Raw genomic sequence first — 19481 nt, 5'->3', positions numbered from 1 at the left:
CCCTGGGAGGGGGCTGGGCTGCCTCCTGTCCTGGCGCCTTGCAGGCTGCAGCCTCCCCCAGGCTGTGGCTTTGGGATGCTCCGGTGCCCTGGGCTGTGGGGCCATCTCCACGTCTCTGCTGCTCTCCAGGCTTCCCGGGAAACACTGCATTCTTCAGCCAGATTCCTGAAGAGGAGGGATATCGAACAAATGCTACAGGTGGATCAGACATGGAGGTTTGGCGAGGCCCTGGTAAGGACGACCGAGAATCCCCAGCCTCAGCCTGGAGAAGGCCCCTGAGCGCGGTGCTCAGTGTGCGGGGCTGGCAGCTGTGCCCCTGCCCGCTGCTGCACCCAGAGGCGGCGCGGGGTCTTCTCCAGGCTGCTGTGGGCCCGAGCCGGGTGCCCATGGAGCCCCGGCGCGGCGGGGCTGTGGGGCGGCCCCGCGGCTCCCCGGGCAGCAGCCGGCCCTCTGCCCCCTGCGGAGCCCGGCGCCAGCGGCTGCTGGCCGCGCCTCAGGGCTGTGCGGGCAGGGGAGGCCGGGGCTGGGCGCAGGGAGCGCCCGCCACAGGGGCTGAGCCCGCGCCAAGCCTTCCCTGCTGCCGCTCTCTGCAGCTGGCGGAGGACACGAGCCGAGCGGCCGAGCAGCTGCGCCGGGCCCTGCGCTACCTGGAGAGCCCCCAGGAGCCCCTGCGAGAGGCGGCCATCAGGTTCATGGGTGAGCCCCGAGGCCGGGCTCCCTCCCCGGCCCGCCGCAGCTCGGCCCCAGCCCCGCCCACTGCCCCGGCAGCGCCATCCGGGCCCGGCGCCGTGGAGCCCCGCCTGGCCCGGGCGCTGCTGCCGCCCTCCGGCAGCCGTGCCCTTGGGCGGCAGCGTGCGGCAAGGGCCCGGGCTGAGCCCTGCCGGGCCAGCAGGGCGTGTGGCCGCAGCGCTGGCAGCGCCGCTGGCAGGGAGCTGTGCCGCTGCCGCCGTGACAGGCTCTGTGTTCACAGGGATGGCCGGGCGGCACCTCAGGGGGAAGATGGAAGAGCTCCAGGTCATCTGTGATGGTGAGTGAGGGCAGTGGGCTGACAACTTGAGCTGGCCATGGGGGATCTGCAGGGTCTGCCCCATCTGCAGAGGTCTCTGGTGCCTGTGCGGATGAGGGGTGGTGTGGGCAGAGCACACTGAGATTTCAAGGGCACATGGGGTTTCATGGCCAGCAGCTTTGGCCTGATCCCTCCTGGACATGGAAATTGCCCCCCGGGATGACCTTCGCAGGGGGCTCTCCTCCGCTCCCCACAGATGCAGGATCTGACCTTGGTTCTGTTGCTCTCTCTTGCAGCCCTTGAAGAAATGGCATTTGACAGCAATCCCGCCATCAGAAACCTTGCAATTGAAACTGGGTTCGTTCTCCAGGCCATACAGAGAGCTCCCTCCTTCACATGGCGTAAAGTGCAAGATCAGTTCCTCAGTGCATGGAAGAAACGGCCTCGTCTCTGCCGCAGAGCCTTGCTGTGCTGCTGGAGCTCTGTGGAGGGCTGATTTGGAAGGCTCTGTCTGCTGGGGCCATTTGAGAAGGATTTTCTTTTTCTTCAAGATTTTTGTTTTCTTTTTCTTTTTTTTTTTTGTTTTTGTTCAATGTGGCATTCACAATCTCTGAACAGAGAGGGACATAATTTTCTCTCACAGGATTTTTTTTGGAGAAGCAGAGAAGAAGAGAAAAGAATTTTTGTCTCTACTTGCTGCTCCAGTTGTTTTTGGACATATGGAATAGTTTAGGAAGATTTTTTTACCTGAAGTGATTTTTCAGTTGGATCCTGATGAGGTTTTTTTTTCCTTGGCAGTTGGGAAAAAGCTGTGTCCTGACTGTCTGGAGACAGTCACGGGTTTTTCTTTAGTCTCTTTTAGTATCTCTTTAATATAGTCTAGTATAATGTAATGTAGTTTAGTTTTAATAAAGCAATTGTTCAGTCTTCTGAAACAATGGAGTCAAATACCAATCATTTGCCGCGTTGGGGGCTCTCTGCATTCGATAAGTGGTGACTTCTGACGTTGGCTGAAGAACCAGGAGCTGGATGGATCCAATTGGGTTTGCAGGTGAGGCTGAACACGAAAAGGTTTGCTGAACACTGACGGAGAGTGTCCGGTGTTCCTTTGGTGAGTCACGAGATGGGAGATGCCACTTAGACCTTCTCTTGGACCCTGCGGGACCCTGCACAGCCCGTTGTGGCTGGTCACTTTGGCTTCCTGGAGAAGGTACCGTTAACCCTTCTCCTCCCGACAATAGCATTGCCCTCCACGAGAAATGGAGTGACGGTTGGGAAGAGATGCCTTCAGAAATGGAAGTTCAATTTTCTCCATTAGAGGAGGACACTATTGGAGTGTGGAGGTTTCTGCCTCTGCACTACAGAATTCCTGTGTTGGAGGAAGATGTCTATGAGTTTTTCAGATGGGCAAAAGCTCATGGGTTTTCGTGGATTTGCAGTTCTCGCTGGATTCCAGGGCTTGGCAACCCCTGGATCTTGACTTTTGGAGGAACACATGCAGGCTGAGGAAATTTCTCGGGAGTTCCCGCTCAGTGCATCACTTTCCTCCATTGGGAGGAAGAGAACCTCATTGAAGAAGCGCCTTACCCCAGGCTGGTGGCCATCAGGCCCCTCGCCACAGCTGGACCAAATTGTCCAGGGACAGTCTCCACTGGTTTTCCCCACCTGCATGGGGCGGGGGGAGCAGCTTTGCGCATGGCTCAGAAACAGCTTTTTTCTGTCTCCCTGGAGCATGCACAGGAAGGACCAAAGCCTTCAGCAGCTGCGCTTTATGGGTCAACAATTATTTTGACTGGAGTAGCGGTCATCCCTTCTTCATCACTTTCACCAGAGCTGGAGGGACTTTTGCCATCTCCATCCCCTCCTTTTTCCCTCAGAGTGGCGTGTGGATCTGCCCCGCCGCTGGATTCCCCCGCCTCTGTGCCCCAGGAGGGTGCAAAGCCGCCCCCGCCCCCGACAAGAGAGCAGCCGGCTCCGCGACGGCAGCCGGCAGCCCTGTGCTGGAGAGCACATCCAGTCCCCCTGCATCGCGGCCAGCAATTGATTTCATGACCTGGGAGCCTGCAGTGCCGGCAGGAACACCCGCCGCAGGCCCCGCCGATTCCGCCGCCTCCGCCACTCCCGGCACTGCTCCCCGCTGTTGCCCTCGGGTTGCCAGCAACGCTCCGGCAGTGGCGAAGGCTCTGCCAGCGCCGCCCTCCCTGAACCAGGAAAATCTGCAGCGGCGATTCCTCGCGCCTGTGTCCGCTGCACTGGCGGCGGCTGCCGCTCTCTCCGAACACCACGCTGCAGGGGAAAAACCCCTGCAACCAGTGGATGCTGCAACCTCCACTCCATGATCTGCCCCTTCAGCGGCTGCTCTCTGACCCCCACCGCGTTCAAGCGGAGGCGCTGCTCCGCAGCTGTTTGTCCGTGCCTCCAGACTGACAACTCTGGCACTCAGTGCTTTTCTGGGAACAGCATTTTTCTCTGACCAGTACTTGCTTGGTCGGGGGGTATCCTGATCTGTGGGGTGCCCACCGGGGTTCAGGGCGCCTCACCCCTCCGGCAGGAGGGGCCATTTCTGAGAAAGCTGCCAGCTCGTACTGGAGTTCCAGCACGTGTGCCACAGCAGAGCTCAGTGGTGGATTCGCTTCATTCAAGGCACGATAGTCCACAGTCAATCTCCGTTCTCTGTCAGACTTTTGTACAGGCCAGATGGGACTATTGAAGGGTGAGTTGGTTTTGCTGACCACCCCTTGGCTCTCCGGTTCACGGATCATTTTGTGCATGGGGATCACAGCATCTCGATTGGTTAAATACTCCCGGCAGTGCACCATCGAGGTGGCAATTGGTACTTGTTGCTCTTCCACCTTCAGGAGTCCTTCTGCAGATGGGTTTTCTGATATCCAGGCAAGGTGTTCAACTGCTTAATGTTCTCAGCCTCTACAGCAGCTATTCCAAAAGCCCACCTGCGTCCCTTTGGGTCTTTGTGATAGCCCTTCCGGAGGAAGTCTATGCCCAGAATACACGGGGCCTCTGGGCCGGTCACAATAGGATGTTTCTGCCACTCCTTCCCAGTCAGGCTCACCTCATCTTCCAACAGGATCACCTGCTGTGATCCCCCCCGTCACCCCAGCAGTGGAAACGGGTTCTGCCCCCACATGGCCTGATGGGATTAGAGTACACCGTGCACCAGTGCTGACAAAAGCCTCTTATTTCTATGGCTCTGGTGTGCTAGGGATCCACACAGCCCAAAAGCCTGCTGTGTTCTGAGTAATTTCTAAAGGGCAGATAGAGATAATTATGGGACCAAACCTGAGATAAATGTTAGGGGAAAGAAAGAAAGAACACTTGGGGGGTAAAATCTCAGGTTATCTGCCTTCCCACCACCTCATCCCTTGCCCCAGCAGGGGAGCTTTGCCCTCCCTGTCCCCAGCCAGCCCAGTCTGGGCACCTCAGGGCTGTCCCCAGCCTCTTGCTGAGGCCTGGCCTCGAGGGCTTCTGCTGCAGGCCTGGCAGACGCTGTGGGGAAGCGCCAGAGCAGCCGGGTGTCAGCAACAAGGCGGCTGCCTGGGGGCTGCTTGTGGCCTCTGACACCCAATTCCTCACTGGGCTTCCCAGTGCTCCAGCCCCTCAGGAGCCTTCTGTTGTTCTGCCAATTGACAGAGGCGATTTAAAGGACACCTCACAGGAAATCATGTTCTTATTTTACTGTGAATATTAAGGAACCACAGTGAAAGATGATACATTCAATAAAAATGTGCACTTGGTTTTAGTGAGAAGCAAAAACAAGCAAGGCAGTGCACCTCAATCAGTACTGTAAGAGAGAAAGGAGAGTGATTTAGAAAGATGCATCATCAATTGCCTGAATTGTTTATCATCTTGTAGATCCTCAGTTGCTGGGGTGCCCTGTTTTGCACCAAGGACCTGGAGAACCATTCCCAGCAATTGGGAAAATCCTAGGTGGTCCATCCACCCATAAATGAGGTCTCCAAATTTGCTCTGAAAGTGGGTCAAGCTTTTATAGGCCAAAAAGAGCAAGTCCAAGTGACTTGATTATATTTTTAGCCCAGAAACACCTGGAGCTGATGGCACACTTCACAACCAGCAGGGGACACAGCTCGGCCAAAGGCCAGACCTCTGCTGTGAGGGTTTCCCCTAAACTGCCCTTCAAACCAAGCTCCATTCATGTCTGTTGCGAAAATTTCTTAGAACGATGCATTTCTGCCACATAATTACACAGGGTTATGTGACAGTTTCTAAAGCAGCTGGTTTGGAGTCAAACAGCCAGAATTAAGAGTCCTTGTCATCTATTTGTAGCTACATCACACTTAGGGGGATTTGAAGGAGTTTGGAATGAGTTAGAGACTGGACCTCTGAGTTTTTTAGATGATGCCATTTCTTTTTCTTATCTTTGACACAGACAGGAAGGGTGAGTTTGGATCACATCTCCACTGTATGGCCCACAAGGTCACAAGACTTCTTGTTACAAGACCTTTTAAGCTTTACTTGATCAATAAAACACTGCCAACAAGGATATGTATGTTTTTGACCCAATCCTTCAACATTTCGTCTTACGGATTCATGCTACATTGTAAGCTTCCTTAGCCAATCATGTTATGGCACACAAACCTACAGCACTGCATTCTCCACTTCTTGTTTACCTTTCGAAATACTTTTATTTTTTCTACATCTTAAAGTCTATAACTTTAAACTTTCCTCCACTGAGCTTCATGTGTCACTGCTATGAACTCTAAATCTACATTCTTGCTTCCAGCACCTAAATTTGGAAGCCTTTTCCAAGGTCTCAGATCAAATCCTCTGTTAAATTCTAAGCTTTGCTTACAAGACCAAAGGTCTGAGAATTCCCTACATTTCGGGTTCCAACAGCACTGATGCAGTGAGTTACAGAGTGCCCAGGACCTGTCTTGTAAGTCAACTCCGTCAGGAACAAGGCGGCTGCCAGGGGGCTGCTCATGGCCTCTGACACCCAATTGCTCAGGGCTTCCCAGTGCCCCAGCCCCTCAGGCTCTCCCCCAGCCCGGCCAAGCTGCCCGGCAGCAGCGCCGCAGCCCCACAGGAGCTCCAGAGGAGCCCCAGCCAGAGGCACCTGGGAGCCCTCAGCAATGCAGCCAGCAGCACACGGCCAGGAGGACACGGATGGTGCTTCCTGCCTGCCACAGGCCTTGTGGCCATCTCCAGGCACCGCTCCCGCAGGGATCCCCGCAGCTCCGGCCCTGCCCACCCGCTCTGGCGGCAGCACAAAGGCTTCAGCAGAACCACCACAGGCCAAGGGGCTTCTGGCCATTGTCCCTGCAGCACTGCATGCCTGGGCAGCTGGCTGAGTGCAAGCACCATTTTCCCCCTTCAGGGACCCCTCAGCTTGCTCTGCTGCTGAGCACAAGCATCTTTTTCACCGTTTCCTCTCTCTTGCCCTGCAGATCCTGGGCAGCAAAGAAAAGCTCCTGGGAGTCTGTGAATTGTAACACATTCTATATTTACAGAAATTCAAAAGAGGAAAAAAAAAAAAAAGAAAAATCTTAAAAGATAAAGGAAAATTCCCACTGGCTAGGGTTGCCCCCACCAAGTGTGCCTTGCCCATCAGTTCTCCTCAGAGCTCCGACAATGCAGCCAGCCGAGCCCTGACAGACGAGGCCGACTCTTCCATGCCCTGCGCAGCTGATCTTGCAGCCTCTGGAAGATGGAATAGTGCCCACGCTGAATTGCCTGGAGGACATGCAGTGTTTGGAGTGCCAGCTCTGACACGGCACTGCTCATATCCTCCGTCAGGAGTTCAAGGGCTGCATGAGAGAGGAACAGAGCCACAGTCAGATCCCGGATCTGCACGGAGACGAGGAGAGCCCCCTGCCAGGGCCATCCCAGCCGGCTCTTGCCATGGCCAGGAGGGAGCAGGGACCAAGGGCATCAGCCCAAAGCTGCTGGCCAGGAATGCCCCACATGGCCCTGAAACCTCTGTGCGTTCAGCCCACGGGAGCAGAGCCCTCCACAGCCGGGGCAGGGCTTGCAGGTCTTCACCCGCCAACTCCTGCTGTCAGCCCGCTGCCCTCACTCACCGCTGCAGATCATCAGGAGCTCTCCTGGCTGCCCCCTGAGGTGCCGCCCGGCCATCCCTGTGAACACAGAGCCTGTCACGGCGGCAGCGGCACAGCTCCCTGCCAGCGGCGCTGCCAGCGCTGCGGCCACACGCCCTGCTGGCCCGGCAGGGCTCAGCCCGGGCCCTTGCCGCACGCTGCCGCCCAAGGGCACGGCTGCCAGAGGGCGGCAGCAGCGCCCGGGCCAGGCGGGGCTCCACGGCGCCGGGCCCGGATGGCGCTGCCGGGGCAGCGGGCGGGGCTGGGGCCGAGCTGCGGCGGGCCGGGGAGGGAGCCCGGCCTCGGGGCTCACCCATGAACCTGATGGCCGCCTCTCGCAGGGGCTCCTGGGGGCTCTCCAGGTAGCGCAGGGCCCGGCGCAGCTGCTCGGCCGCTCGGCTCGTGTCCTCTGCCAGCTGCAGAGAGCGGCAGCAGGGAAGGCTTGGCGCGGGCTCAGCCCCTGTGGCGGGCGCTCCCTGCGCCCAGCCCCGGCCTCCCCTGCCCGCACAGCCCTGAGGCGCGGCCAGCAGCCGCTGGCGCCGGGCTCCGCAGGGGGCAGAGGGCCGGCTGCTGCCTGGGGAGCCGCGGGGCCGCCCCGCAGCGCCGCCGGTTCTTAAGGCTGTTCTTACCAACACCTCGGCAAACGCCAACAGCTTCTCTGCCTCCACCAGCTCTTTGAGATCCCTCCTCTTCAGGAACCCGGCCGCACAATGCAGCGTTTCCCGAGAAGCCTGGAGAGCAGCAGAGACCCAGAGATAGCCCCACAGCCCAGGGCACAGGACTCACATCCCTGTACCACAGCCTGGAGGAGGCTGCAGCTCGGGTTGTGAGCAGGGCAGCCGGCAGCCCAGCCCCCTGCCAGGGGGACACCAGCAGCCCACGAGTCCTCACCTCGGCCACACGCTGATTCTCATCGTGGCAGTGGAAGAAGAGTGCAGGAAGGCTCTGGCACACCACTGACTTCAGGGGCTTTTTTCCCTCCTCTGCTACCAAATCCATCACCTTGAAGAAGAGGTCAAGGGAGAGCAGGTGCACATGGCTGTTGTCCTGAATGAAAGAAAAAAACTCAGCGCCATCTACTCCAGGCCCACCTGAAGAGTACAAAAATCCACAGTGCACAATGTTTCAGGGCAGCACCCAGTGCCCGAGGCTGGGGATACAAAGCCTTACGTGGTCGAAGAGCAGCAGGAGAGCCTCAGCCAGCTTCGGGGCAGTGGTGCTGGATACCAGCATGTCTTTGCTCTTGAGCAAATTAGTGAACACAGAGAGCGTCACGCCGACCAGCTCTCCGTCTGCATCACCCAGCAGCTCCAGAAGGCTTGGAGACAGAGTGCCCATTCTCCTGGCCTGTGTGGAACACAAGGCTGTGCTGGGAAGCCATGGACGGCTGCAGCGCCAGCACCACCCTGGCACTGCAACCCCACCCTGCTGCTGCAGGGCCCACAGGCCAAAGGCCTGCCCCAAAGCAGTGGGGCAGGTGAGGCAGGAGAGCTGGGAGCAGCTGCCTCAGCTGCTGAAGCCCTGCCAGCCCATGGGGCTGCTTTCCCCAGCGCAGCTTCAGCCGCTGCCCCTTCTCACCATCGAGGGATCCTTGCTGAGCACCACGAGGCCTCTGAGCGCCAGGCGACGCCTCTCCCTGCACTCGTTCCTCAGGTGCCTTGACATGATCTCCAGGATGCTGTCAGCACATTCCCTCAAGTCCAGCCACTTGAGGACCTGAAAGGCACAGGGCAGTGACAGGGCACCCGGCCAGCAGCAGCCCAGAACCGCACAGGGCTGGGCCCAGGCAGCAGCACAGGGCACGGGCACCGTCCCAGGCAGCTGCGGCTACGAGAGGGCAGAGAGCTGGGAGGCAGCTCAGCCAGGCAGCGCTGGCCTTCAGGCTCACCTCCACAATGAACGCCAGGCCGGGCAGATCCCAGTGTGGCTCCTCCCTGCTGAGCAGCCCAAGCAGGCGCAGAGCAATCCCAGAACACAAGGAGAGGGAGACACGGCGCATCTCTCTGGAAGGGGAAAAAAGACACCAAGAGCCTGAGGTGGGGGGACCAAACCTTGCCCAGGACTGACTCACAGAGGTCTGGTCTTTGCCCAGCATCCCTGGAGAGGATGTGAGCGCTGTGGGAGGTGGCCCCTTCTGGGCACCCTCCTCTCCCAGCCTTTTCCAGTCTCCTTGGCCGTCCCTTGGTGACAAGGCCCTCTGGCCCATGACCACAGGGACTGTGTGGGGCACCCGGGCACAGGGCACAAATGCTGGGGGCAGTGTGGAGGAGAAGGGGGTCTCACCTGGCCAGCAGACCCACGGCATAGTGCTGGGTGTGAGCACACAGCAGCGTGTCCCAGCCACACTTACGCTCCATAGCCATCACCTCCTGGTCACACTCCAGTCGGCAGAGCAGAGCCTTCATGGCCTGCACTGCAAACCTGTGTGCAGAGCAAAGCCCAGGTCACACTGGGAGCACTGGCACTGGCCACACGGGCAGGGGAAGGGCAGGAGGACTGGGACCTGCTGGGCTTGCTGGGAAGGCGGTGTTCCTCCTGGCACGCTCTCCAGAAGTTTTCAACTTCCTCTGGTGGCATCTGCTGCTGTGTGGTGATGACAACGTGGAAGAGCAGAGCCACAAACAGGCGGGAGGAATGAAGGATCATGGCCTCATGGCATTTAGGCACAATGACCCAGATCACCAGAGTTGCCTGCAGAAGAAGCAGCCCAAGACAGCGCTCAGTGCCCTGGTGTCCATGGGGCAGGGCCCAAGGGCAGATGCAGGGGGAGCAGTGGGCCTAGTGCCCCCTGAGTCTGCCCCTAGACCAAGTTTCATCCCAGCGACTGAGGCAGGGAGAGGATGGACAGCTGCTGGAGAGGCAACCAGGTGGCAAGCAAAGGCCAGTTCCAGAAACTCACAGCCAGGGCAAAAACATCCTTGTTGTCCCCATCGGAGGTGCATGTGCTGTGCACAGGCCAATCCTCCATCACACAGAGCAGTGTTGCCAGCACCTTCTCCATTGTTGGTCGTGATGAGCCTATGGCTCTCCACATCATTGCAGCAGCTCTGTGGGATCAGGGCTCTGTGTCAGGGGAATCTCAGTCACAGTACCATGCCCTGTGCAGCTGTGGGGGCACAGGTGACTGAGCCCCGGTGCCCTGAGGGGCAGGGAGGGAGCATTGGCAGCAGGCTGGGCAAAGAGAGGGGCCCGAGGGTCCTGGAGCTCTCTACCTGTCTGGCAGAGCCCATTGGACAGGCTGTGATGGGCCACGGGCCCTAAGGGCTGGTGAGCCCTGAGCTCTCAAGGCACGTGGGCCCCATACCTGTCACACGTTGGGGCACAGTGCAGGAGGGTCAGCGCCACGTCTGCAGGGTGTTCCTCAGCCAGCCTCACAATGTCACTGTGCAGCCTGGCATCCACAGTGACGTGGGACATGAGATTCTGGTGGATGTTCTTCACCATGGCTGGCACCTGGAGGAGGCATGGGGAAGACCTGGAGCGCTGTCTATGGGAGCAACTTCCCCAGTTTCCCCCCAAGAAGTGCCTCCTTTCCCGTCACAATCTACTGGCCTCAAAGGCTGAGGGGGCCCAGTGACCGAGGCTTGAGGGGACACACGGCCCTGGGAGGCCTCCAGTCCTAGCCCCAGGCTGCTTACCTGCTGCTGATAAGGAACAGCACTGTCCTGGAAAAAATCCACAGTGGAAGCACAAATCTCAGGGGGAGTGGGCATGGCTCCAGTATTTTTCAAGGCCTCAATCTCTTCATTGTCAGTGTTTTTTATGACTCCATCCTCAGTCACTGATGTGGGAAGAGCCTGTGGCCAGGTTTCAGTCCCTGAGGTGTCCAAGTCTTGCGAGAGCCCAGCTGAATCTGGGCTGACATCAGGCTCTGCTTGGAGCTGGGTCAGCCGCGAGTCAGGCTCAGCTGGGCCCTCAGCTGCTGTGGTGTTGGTCTTTCTACGCCGAATGTGCGGGAATTTTCGGAACATCTGCCAAAGAATAAAGGACAGGGAAGCCAGGAATGCTCCAAGTGTAGTGCTTGGCTGAGCAGGGACAGCAGGCCCAGCCCAGGTGGGCATGGCTGCAGGTACCTGCACTGTTCTGCGGAAGCGGCCACAGCTGGATTGCTGCTCTTGTGTGCGCTCCACAGCTGCATCTGGCAAAGAGCGAGCACAGCCAGAGCTGAGGGGCTGCGGGAGAGGCCGGAGAACACAGCCCAGCCCTGCGCTCCCCAGGCAGGGACAGCCCCGGGATGCCCCAGGGGGATGGAGCACGGCCACTGCGGGGTGTCTGCCTGGGCCCTCTTCCATCCTGTCCATGGGCATGGCCCCAGGGGATGGGATGGGATGGGATGGGATGGGATGGGATGGGATGGGATGGGATGGGATGGGATGGGATGGGACGGAATGGGGCCAGGCTGGCTGCAGGCTCCAGTCCTACGGCCCAGCTCTGCCACTCACCGTCCTGCAGTGTCTGGATCTGCTCTGGCTCTTCAAGTTGCTCTCCTGAAGCAGCTCCAGGGCCTTTCTTATTTTTCCCCCGGAAGCATTTGAACAGGCTGAAAAATCTGCCTGCCATTCTACCTTCCAGCCTTGAAGGCACCTTCTAGAGAGATGCCTCAGGATATTGCCAAGTCAGCAATTTCAGTTGTGCCTTGAAGATTTCTGAGACAGAGAGGTCTCAGGGTAGCTGCAGGACAGCAAGTCCTGCACTCTAGTCTTGGGCGCTCCTGCCACAATGACAGGAGATTCCTGGTAAATTACTCAGGTCAGCAAGTCCCACAGTCTGGCCTTGAGGTCAGCTGCAGGAACAACACCTCAGAACAGCTCCAGGTCAGACAGGAACGAGTGCACTGTGTGGGGGCTCCTCACAGCACCGCTCTGTCCCGTCCTGTCCCGTCGCCTGCTCCGAGCGCTGTGGAGTGTTCTTGTCACCACCAGCTCCTTTGTCACCACGTGTCACAAAGGACACACTCCTCCATTCCATGCCACGGTGACTGTGCTGCAGTGTGTCACAAAGGGCCCTTGCACACACTGCCACCTGCCCTGGGGCCGCCCCCAGCCCACCCAAAGTGGCCCCGGTTGGCAGGAATCCCTGGCCCCAAGTGTCTAAGGCAGCCCGACAGGATCTTTAGGAAGGGCTCAGCCCATCAGCAAACGCTGCCCTGCTCTGCGGGCTCAGGGCAGCAGAAGGAGCCCCCAGGGCTGCCGAGGCAGCCGCGCTGGCAAGGGCACGGGGCCTTCCACGGAAGCTGGCACGGCTTCCTTGGGACACGTCCCGGCTGCTGGCCATCCTAAAGCCGCGGCTGTGACAGGCACAGGGAACGTGTGGGCCAGGGCACCAATGCTGCTCTGAGCCCTGGGGCCTGGGCAGCGCTGCCATCAGCAGGTGTGGCAGAGTGCCCGCCCAAGCAGAGCTGCCACCCCCCGAGCCCTGGCAGCACTGCTGCCCCTCTCCTGCCCCAGAGACCTGTGCCCCGGGGGGCTTGTGTGCCACAGGGAGCCAAAGCCCACGTGCACTGGGGGCTGTGCTCCTCCCTGCAGGGGCTGTTGGCAGCAGCACCTGGAGCGCTGCTGCAACACTTGGTGTCTGTGAGAAGGCAGAGGCTGTTAGTCAGTCCTGAAATGATTTGCTCATGGAAGGGATTGGCAGTAGCACCACAACACCATCAGCTGCTGAGTTTCCCTGGACAATTGGATTTTTCAGGGGCACTGTAGTGTTTCATTGTGATCTTCTGTCAGTTCTTCTGGGAAAAACACTAGCCCAGTCTGTGATGTTCAGTGCTCCATTTGCTGTGTGTCTGTCTATGTCTTAGCTGATGCAAAGCAAATATTTCCTCCAGATCCAAAGAGCTGTGCCTGAAAATTCACAGAGCTACATCCATTTCTGATTTTTTTAAAAAGTTTTCCAGAGCCCGCTGATCATTTTCAAGGTTTTCAGAGAACCCCAGAATAATGAGGTTGGACAACATGTCTAGGATCATCAAGTCCAACCTATGCCCCAACACCTCAATTAGACTATAGCACCAAATGCCATATTCCACCATTTTTAAAACACATCCAAAGATACTGATTCCACCACCTCCCTGGGAAGAACATTCCAGTACTTTATTATTCTTTTGGTTAACTTTTTTTTCCTAATATCCAACCTGTACCTTCCCTGACGTATCTTGAGACTGTGTCCTCTTGTTCTGTCAGTCACTGCCCGGTGGAAGAGACTGACCCCCACCTGTCTACAACCTCCCTTCAGGAAGTTGTAGAGAGCAATAAGGTCACCTCTAAGCCTCCGTTTCTCCAGGCTAAACAACCCCAGTTCCTTCAAACATTCCTCATAGGGCTTGTGTTCCAAGCCCCTCACCAGCCTTGTTGCCCTCCTCTGGACGTGCTCAAGCATCTCAACATCCTTCCTAAACTGAGGGGCCCAGAACTGGACACAGTACTCAAGGTGCGGCCTCACCAGCGCCGAGTACAGGGCAAGAATGACCTCCCTGCTCCTGCTGGCCACACAATTCCTACTGCAGGCCGGGATGCCATTGGCCTTCTTGGCCACCAAGGCACATTGCTGGCTCATATTCAACCAGCTGTCAACCAGCACCCCCAGGTCCCTTTCTGCCTGAACACTGTCCAGCCACACTGTCGCCAGCTTGTAACATTGTAGGGGATTTTTGTGGCCAAAACGTAGAACTCGGCACTTAGACTTATTAAACTTCATGCTGCTGGACTCTGCCCATCCATCCAACTGATCCAAGTCTCTCTGCAGAGCCCTCCTTCCTTCCAGGAGATCAACACAAGCTCCCAGCTTAGTGTCAGCTGCAAATTTACTAATGAAGGACTCGATGCCCTCATCCATGTTGTCTATAAAAATATGAAATAGGACTGGTCCCAGCACAGAGCCCTGAGGGACAGCACTGGTGACTGGCCGCCAGCTGGATGCAGCACCGTTCACCATCACTCTCTGGCCCGGCCATCCAGCCAGTTCCTAACCCAGCCAAGAGTGCTCCTGTCCAAGCCGTGGGCTGCCAGCTTCTCCAGGAGTGTGCTGTGGGAGACAGTATCAAAGGCCTTGCTGAAGTCTAAATAGACCACATGCACAGCCTTTCCTGCGTCCACCAGGCGGGTCAGCTGGTCACAGAAGGAGACCAGGCTGGTCACACATGGCCTACCCTCCGTAACCCCTGATGACTGGCTCTGATACCCTGGCCATGCTGTAAGTGCTGTGTGATAGCACTCAGTGTGAACTGTTCCATCTTACCTGGTACTGAGGTCAGGCTAACTGGCCTGTAATTGCCAGGATCCTCCTTACCACCTTTTTTGTAAACAGGTGTCACATTGGCCAGTTTCCAATCATCTGGAACCTCGCCAGTGAGCCATGACTCCTGGTAAATGATGGAGAGCGGCTTGGCAACCTCATCTGCCAGCTCCCTCATCACCCTAGGGTGAATCCCATCTGGTCCCATTGATTTTTAAATATCCAAGTGTCCCAGCAGTTCTCTGACTGCCTCCTCTTGGATAATAAGAGGACCATTCTGATCCCTGGCACCACCTACCAACCCTTGAGGACAGTTGTCATGAGGATAAGCTGTCTTACCACTAAAGACTGAGGTGAAGAAAACATTAAGCACTTCCGCCTTTTCCGCATTTTTAGTAACTAGTTTGCCTGCTCCATCCAATAAGGAACCGAGGTTGGTTATACCCTTCCCTTTACCATTAATATATTTGTAAAAACTTTTTTTATTATTTTTAACAGAAGTTGCCAAGTTGAGTTCAAACTGAGCTTTGGCCTCCCTAATTTTTTTTCTACATGCCCTGGCAGCACTCTTAAATAATTCCTCAGAAATCACTCCCTCCTTAAAAAGATGATACATCTTTTTCTTATTTCTAAGTTCCTTCAAAACCTCATTACTCATCCAGACTGGACGTTTGCCTCGTCTACTCATCTTTTGGCACACAGGGACAGTCTGTTCTTGTGCCCTCAAGATCTCTGCTTTGAAGCACACCCATCTCTCCTGGACTCCTTTGTTTTTAAAGGCTGTTTCCCAAGGAATTCTCTGGACAAGTCTTTTAAATAGGCCAAAATCTGCCCTCCGGAAGTCCAGTGTAGAGATCTTATTGATATTCCTCCTTATTTCACCAATTATTGAGAATTCTATAGTTTCATGATCACTATGCCCCAAGCGGCCTACAACCTCCACATCACCTACCAGTCCATCTCTATTTGTAAACAATAGGTCTAACATAGCCCCTCCCCTGGTGGGTTTGCCCACCAGTTGTGACAAAAAGTTATCCTCCACACATTCTAAAAACCTTCTAGATTGCTGGTTTTTTGCTGTATTGAGTTCCCAGCAGATGTTTAGTAGGTTGAAGTCACCTACAAGAACAAGGGCTGATGATCCTGAGACTTTGTTCAGTTGTTTATAGAATAAGTTGTCCACCTCTTCATCCTGGTTGGGTGGACGATAGCAGACTCCCAGTAGGATGTCAGCCTTGTTGGCCTTCCTCTTAATTTTTACCCATAGGGACTCAACTTCATCATCATTAGTCTCAATACCTGTGACATCCAAAACCTCCCTAATATAAAGGGCCACCCCTCCACCTCTTCTCCCTTTTCTGTCTTTTCTGAAGAGCTTGTAGCCATCCAGTGCAGTGCTCCAACTATGTGAGTCATCCCACCACGTTTCTGTGATGGCAACTACATCATAGTCCTGCTGATGCACCATGGCCTCCAGCTCTTCTTGTTTGTTACCCATGCTGCGTGCATTGGTATACATGCATCTCAGCTGGGCTGCTGATTTCTCCCCTAACACAGTCTTACCACCCCTGGGCCTGCTTCCAAACAGCCCAGCTGCATCCCCTTCCCCCTTCAAACCTAGTTTAAAGCCCTCTCAATAAGGTCTGCCAGTTCATGAGCTAAAAACCTCCTACCCTTAACAGAGAGATGTACCCCATCTGATTCCAATAGAGCAGGTGCCAGAAAGGTTGCTCCATGATCAAAGAATCCAAAATTTTGCCGATAACACCAACCCTTGAGCCATTTGTTAATGATATGAGTTTTCCTATTCCTTTCATTATTTTTCTCTGCCACCAAAGGGACTGAGCAGAACACTACCTGTGCACCTGTCCTATCAACCACTTGACCCAGTGCCCTAAACTCCCTTTTAATCACCTTGACACTCCTCTTTTCAATCTCATCACTGCCAGCTTGGAGTATCAGCAGTGGGTAATAATCAGAGGACTGAATCAGCCTAGGAAGTTTCTCAGTGATGTTTCGTACTTGGGCCCCAGGGAGGCAGCAGACCTCCCTGTGGGATGGGTCAGGTCGACATACGGGGCCCTCTGTCCCCCTCAGAAGGGAATCACCCATCACGATTACCCTTCTTTTTTTCTTGACATTAGAGGTGGTAATCCTCTTTTTAGGCAAGTCATAATTGGGAGGTTCACTGGGTAGATGATTTTCCTCTAAATCATCTCTCTGGCTGTCTAGATCCAGTGCCTCATACCTATTCTGAAGTGGCACCTGGCTAGGGGATGGGGGGCAGGAGGGGTTTTTTGTTATTACCACCCCGAGCAGGGACCCATTTCCACTCCCCTTCATCTACCAGGTGCCCCTCTATTGCCTGAGAGTGAAAGACACATGAGCCCTCTGACTCCTGGTGGGCCTCCCTTAAAGATGTAAGGGCTGAACTCCACCAGTCTATTTCCTTTTCACTATCCCTGATACTCCTTAACCTTTCAACTTCTTCCCTAAGCTCAGCCACTAGCGAAAGGAGGTCATTCACTTGTTCACACCTCAGGCAGGCCTTCTCCATAACATCCCCTGAAGCCACTGATAAGCTCAAACACTCCGGGCAGGAATGGGTCTGTACGGACACATCCTTTTTGGAGGGCTCTACTTGGTCATATACACTTGTACCAACCACGGATTTTGACCGGGTTAAAACCATTGCTTAGGAGAAAGCCCAAGATCAATCAACCAATAAAACAATACTTCACCAAACTAGCTGGAACCTGCAGCCCTGCCTGCTTGCCCTGCCTGCGCGAACTGCTGTGACCCTGTTTGCCTGCTCCTGTTCACCGCACTCCGGGTCGCCGCGCTCCCCAGAGGTCTCTTACAATGGGTCACTCCGGAACAAGGAAGCTCCACCTCCTGCTCCTGAGTGGCTCACAAAGCAATTAAGGTCATTAAAGTCCTTGTGCTGTGTCTGTGCTGCTGAGCTGGGCTGGGCTCCTGGCACAGAGGCAGCTCCTGGTAAGCAAGAAGAGCTTCAAAAGCACATTTCTCTTGATGAGCAGCTCTTGTGGCAGCCCAGCAGGGCTGGGGCACTGCCTGCAGCCAGCCCGGGCACAGCCCAGAGGCACAGAGAGCTTCAATCAGTCAGGGCTGGGAAGGTGCTGAGAAGTGCCTGGGGCAGAATCACTGCCAGCCCTTGGCACAGGAACCTCTGGCTGCAGGACAATGCAGCTGCAGCTCCTGGAGCCATCTCCTAAAGCTGGAACATCCCAATGCCTGCAGACTCTATGAGTACATTCTCTGATTGTCTCTTGTGCAGAGCAGCCAGGGGTGGCCAGGGCTGTCCTGCAGAGCAGGCTCCTGCAGCCCAGGGCGCTGTGCTGGTGCAGGGACTCTGCTGCCTGCCAGGGACAGCTCTCAGCCGGCCCTGGCAGCTGCTCCCAGCACTGGGGGACAAGATCTGGGGGGGAGGAGACAGCTGGTAAGGCTTTGAAGTGTTCTCCTTGTGTGGTGAGGATGCTGCATTGGTCAGGATTGCTCCCAGCATAACATTTAACTGCCGAACATCTACAAGTAGATTATACAGCTAACACAGCTAGTCAGGGGCTGGATAAAAGGGAAAATCCTGCTTTTTAAATCTACTGCTGTTGGTTGCCTGGATAGGAAATTCCATATACATGTTAATCTCAGTTCAGGTGAAGAAAAATAAAAACAATTTTCTCAAATCTGAACAAACCAGGCAGTGACAGCAATCACCACAGTTCACTTTAAAGGCAGCATCAGTGTCGATTTTCCAGCCTGCTCAGGGTTGCTCTGATGTTGCCATCAGAGCCTGCAGAGCCAGAGCTGCCCCTGGGCAGTGCCAGAGCTGGGAGGGGTCTGCAGGGCAGAGCTGAGCCCCCAGGGCTGGGCTGGGCTCTGGCAGCACTGGCAGGGCCCAGCCCTGGGCACAGGGAAGCAGCTGCTGGCAGGGACAGCTCCAGGCAGCAGAGCCCTGGGCAGGCAGTGGGGGGAAAGTGTCCCCAGCCCGTGCTGGAATATTTAAAATCCTCTCCTAATGCAACTATTCTATGATTAATTTTTATACAGATCCCCATGCCAAGGCACCACAAATGTCCAACAGCAGCTCCATCAGCCACTTCCTCCTGCTGGCATTGGCAGACACGCGGCAGCTGCAGCTCCTGCACTTCTGCCTCTTGCTGGGCATCTCCCTGGCTGCCCTCCTGGGCAATGGCCTCATCATCAGCGCCGTAGCCTGCGGCCACCACCTGCACACGCCCATGTTCTTCTTCCTGCTCAACCTGGCCCTCAGCGACCTGGGCTCCATCTGCACCACTGTCCCCAAAGCCATGCACAATTCCCTCTGGGACACCACCACCATCTCCTACACAGGATGTGCTGCACAGCTCTTTTTCTTTCTGTTCTTCATTGGATCAGAGCTTGCCCTCCTGACCATCATGTGCTACGACCGCTACGTGTCCATCTGCAAACCCCTGCACTACGGGACCCTCCTGGGCAGCAGAGCTTGTGCCCACATGGCAGCAGCTGCCTGGGCCAGTGCCTTTCTCTATTCACTGCTGCACACGGCCAATACATTTTCCCTGCCCCTGTGCCATGGCAATGTTCTGGGCCAGTTCTTCTGTGAAATCCCCCAGATCCTCAAACTCTCCTGTTCACACTCAAACCTCAAGGAACTTGGGCTCATTGCTATTAGTGCCTGTTTAGCACTTGGCTGTTTTGTGTTCATTGTTTTTTCCTATGTGCAGATCTTCAGGGCTGTGCTGAGGATCCCCTCTGAGCAGGGATGGCACAAAGCCTTTTCCACCTGCCTCCCTCACCTGGCTGTGGTCTCTCTGTTCTTCAGCACTGTCATGTTTGCTCACCTGAAGTCCCCCTCCATGTCCTCCCCATGCCTGGATCTGGCCCTGTCAGTTCTGTACTCAGTGGTGCCTCCAGCCCTGAACCCCCTCATCTACAGCCTGAGGAACCAGGAGCTCAAGGCTGCAGTGTGGAGACTGACGACTGGATGGTTTCACAAACATTAAACTGCAGGCCAATTTGGGAAAATCACTTGTAATAAAAGTCATCTTTGATACTTCTTGATTTCCTTGTCCAGATGCTTCTCTTTGTTTTACTTTTTTCATATTGTCCAAAAAGAAAAGTTATTGTTTGTGTAATTTCTCATTTTGTTT

General features: G+C 55.8%; 2 protein-coding genes across 2 annotated transcripts in view; one reads left to right on the top strand and one right to left on the bottom strand.

Moving 5' to 3' along the window:
- Nucleotides 1–19481, bottom strand: part of LOC135287569 (zinc finger protein 271-like) — a 351290-nt gene that overhangs the window by 270362 nt on the left and 61447 nt on the right. The window lies entirely within an intron of this gene.
- LOC135287526 (olfactory receptor 14J1-like) lies at nucleotides 18402–19334 on the top strand. Its single transcript, XM_064400819.1, has one exon. The coding sequence runs from the start codon at nucleotides 18402–18404 to the stop codon at nucleotides 19332–19334; it is 933 nt and encodes a 310-aa protein (XP_064256889.1).

This window comes from Passer domesticus, chromosome 30, assembly GCF_036417665.1.
Source record: "Passer domesticus isolate bPasDom1 chromosome 30, bPasDom1.hap1, whole genome shotgun sequence".
In the NCBI taxonomy this organism is placed as follows: domain Eukaryota; kingdom Metazoa; phylum Chordata; class Aves; order Passeriformes; family Passeridae; genus Passer; species Passer domesticus.
This window is presented reverse-complemented; position numbering and strand designations above follow the sequence as displayed.

Coding starts and splice junctions, on each gene's coding strand:
- LOC135287526 (XM_064400819.1), top strand. CDS start 18,402: ATGTCCAACAGCAGCTCCATCAGCCACTTCCTCCTGCTGGCATTGGCA.